At 59.6% G+C, this 2,025-nt stretch overlaps 1 protein-coding gene across 3 annotated transcripts in view; it reads left to right on the forward strand.

Moving 5' to 3' along the window:
• The first annotated feature begins 6 nt into the window (after window positions 1-6).
• XKR8 (XK related 8) overlaps window positions 7-2,025 on the forward strand; it is an 8,452-nt gene continuing 6,433 nt past the window's right edge. The window contains exons 1-3 of one of the 3 annotated variants that reach the window (XM_008631598.2): window positions 7-292; window positions 448-644; window positions 1,370-2,014. In XM_008631598.2, coding sequence (XP_008629820.1) covers window positions 521-644; window positions 1,370-2,014 — 769 coding nt within the window. In that variant the 5' untranslated portion in view covers window positions 7-292; window positions 448-520. The other 2 variants (XM_017731571.1, XM_017731572.1) reach the window with 2 other exon arrangements.

Consider the following 2,025-nt stretch of genomic DNA (forward strand, 5'->3'; position numbering starts at 1 on the left):
GGTTCGGCCCAGTCCCGCGCTGGAGCCGGATGAAATGTGTCGGTGGGAGCCACCTTTGTCCCTGCAACTGAAGTTTCCCTCCGGCTCTGCTTTGTCTCCCGGTGCTGTTGCCGCTGCCCTCGGGACAAACGGAACAGCGCCCCGAAGCCTCGTCACGGCCTTGGCGCTCCCGGCAGTTCAAGGGAGCAGCGAGGCCTAGCCGGGGGAAGGGAATAATCCAGGCAGTCCCCTGAGGTCGATGCTGTTTTACACCTGCACTTCACCCATGGCTGGGCATCGTGTGACTACTGTGGTGCGTGGTTTGGGCAGGGAGAAGGAGGGCTTTGGACATAAATCAGTGGGGTTTGTTGTCCTGTCAGGAGTTCGTTGACCTTGTCAGGGCAGCGTGAGGACTAAGGTGTGTGGTGCCTTGCGTGGGCCCTCACCACCAGCTGGGTCCCTACACAGGTGCCTCCATGCTCTGAAAGTGGGCTGGAAGGTGTGCTGGGCAAAGGCAGAGGAGGAGGATGAGCAGAGACACATGGCGTTCCTCTCCCACGACATCAGCATGCTGCGTCTCTTCGAGACCTTCCTGGAGAACACCCCACAGCTCACCCTGCTCCTCTACATTATTCTGCGGACAAACAAGGCTGAGCTCTCCCAAGGTGAGGGGTCTGGGGCCAAGGGAGGGGGCTGCGGGGGTGCAGGCTTGGAGTCAGAGTGGGCTTGGATGAGGCAGACTGGAGAGGCTGTCCAGGGACTGGAAGAACCAGCAAGACACTTGTAGTGTCATTCTGCTCCTATGTCACTCCTTCCTTTGACATGTCACACTATAGGGTGGACCCCTGTCCTGCACTCACATGCCACAGTGGACCATGCTGGGCTTGGGGTGGGAAGGTTGAAGCTGGGGGACCACTGTGGTCATTCTCTTATGTGCCCCAGGAGAGGCTGAGGGTCAGGTGAGAAATCGGGCGCCCTCTGCAGAGTGGAGAGGTGCTGATGTTGGAATGGGTGGAGCATAGGCTGCTGAGCAGGTGCTGTGGTGCCCTTCCTGGGGTGGGGAGTAGGTGTCACTGCAGGGAAATGGGGAGCCCAACAACGTGAGAGCCAGCATTCACCTGCCTCTGTGGGCTGGGGGCTTCCACGCCTGGGAGATGGGCTCTCTCCCAGCACTTCTTCCCCATCTGAGCAAGGCCAGGCACCAGCCTCCTTGTCCTCGGGGAGGGCAGAAGGCAAGGAGAGAAATGTGGGTGCTGATGCTCTGAGCCCCTCAAAAAGCAGCTGCTTTTTGAGCTGGGGGGAAGCTCATTTTAGCAGTACTGGGCAGAGAGAGGTTTGAGCCGGGCTGGGCCACCCTCCCCCTTCAGCATCTTCACCTCTGTATTTGCAGGCCTGGGAATCGGCACCGCATTCCTGTGTGTGTCCTGGTCTCTGCTGGACTACCACCAGTCCCTGCGCTCCTTCCTACAGGACAAGTATGAGCTGAGCCTGGGCTCTTCTATCATCTACTTCCTATGGAACCTCTTCCTCATCTGCCCCCGCATCCTGGTGGTTGCCCTCTTCGCCCTGCTCTGGCCCTATGGTGTGGCTCTCCATTTCCCACTTGTGTGGCTGGCCATGTTCCTCTGGGTCAGCCTTCAGGGCACGGACTTCATGGAATCATCCGGCCCCGAGCAGCTTTACCGGGCCATGGTGGCTGTGATCCTCTACTTCAGCTGGTTCAATGTGGCACAGGGGAGGACACTGTACCGCAGCATCATCTACCATGGCTTCATCCTCGTGGACAGCACCCTGCTGACCCTTGCCTGGCTCTGGGGCTGGGCTCCCTCTGAGGAGTACTCATACCTCCTCCCAGTGGTCTCTGCTGCCCTGCCCTGCTACCTGCTGGGGCTGGGGCTGAGGGTCACCTACTACAAGTGGCTGCACCCCAACATGCAGGTGCAGCAGGAAGGTAGCTACGACGAGGTGGATGCCAGTGGAGGGAGTGGTGGGCTGGAGTTTCGCTCGTTCTTGGAACCAGACCTTGTGAACAGGCGGATGCAGTGG

This window comes from Corvus brachyrhynchos, unplaced genomic scaffold, assembly GCF_000691975.1.
Source record: "Corvus brachyrhynchos isolate BGI_N302 unplaced genomic scaffold, ASM69197v1 scaffold454, whole genome shotgun sequence".
NCBI classification, from domain to species: Eukaryota; Metazoa; Chordata; class Aves; order Passeriformes; family Corvidae; genus Corvus; species Corvus brachyrhynchos.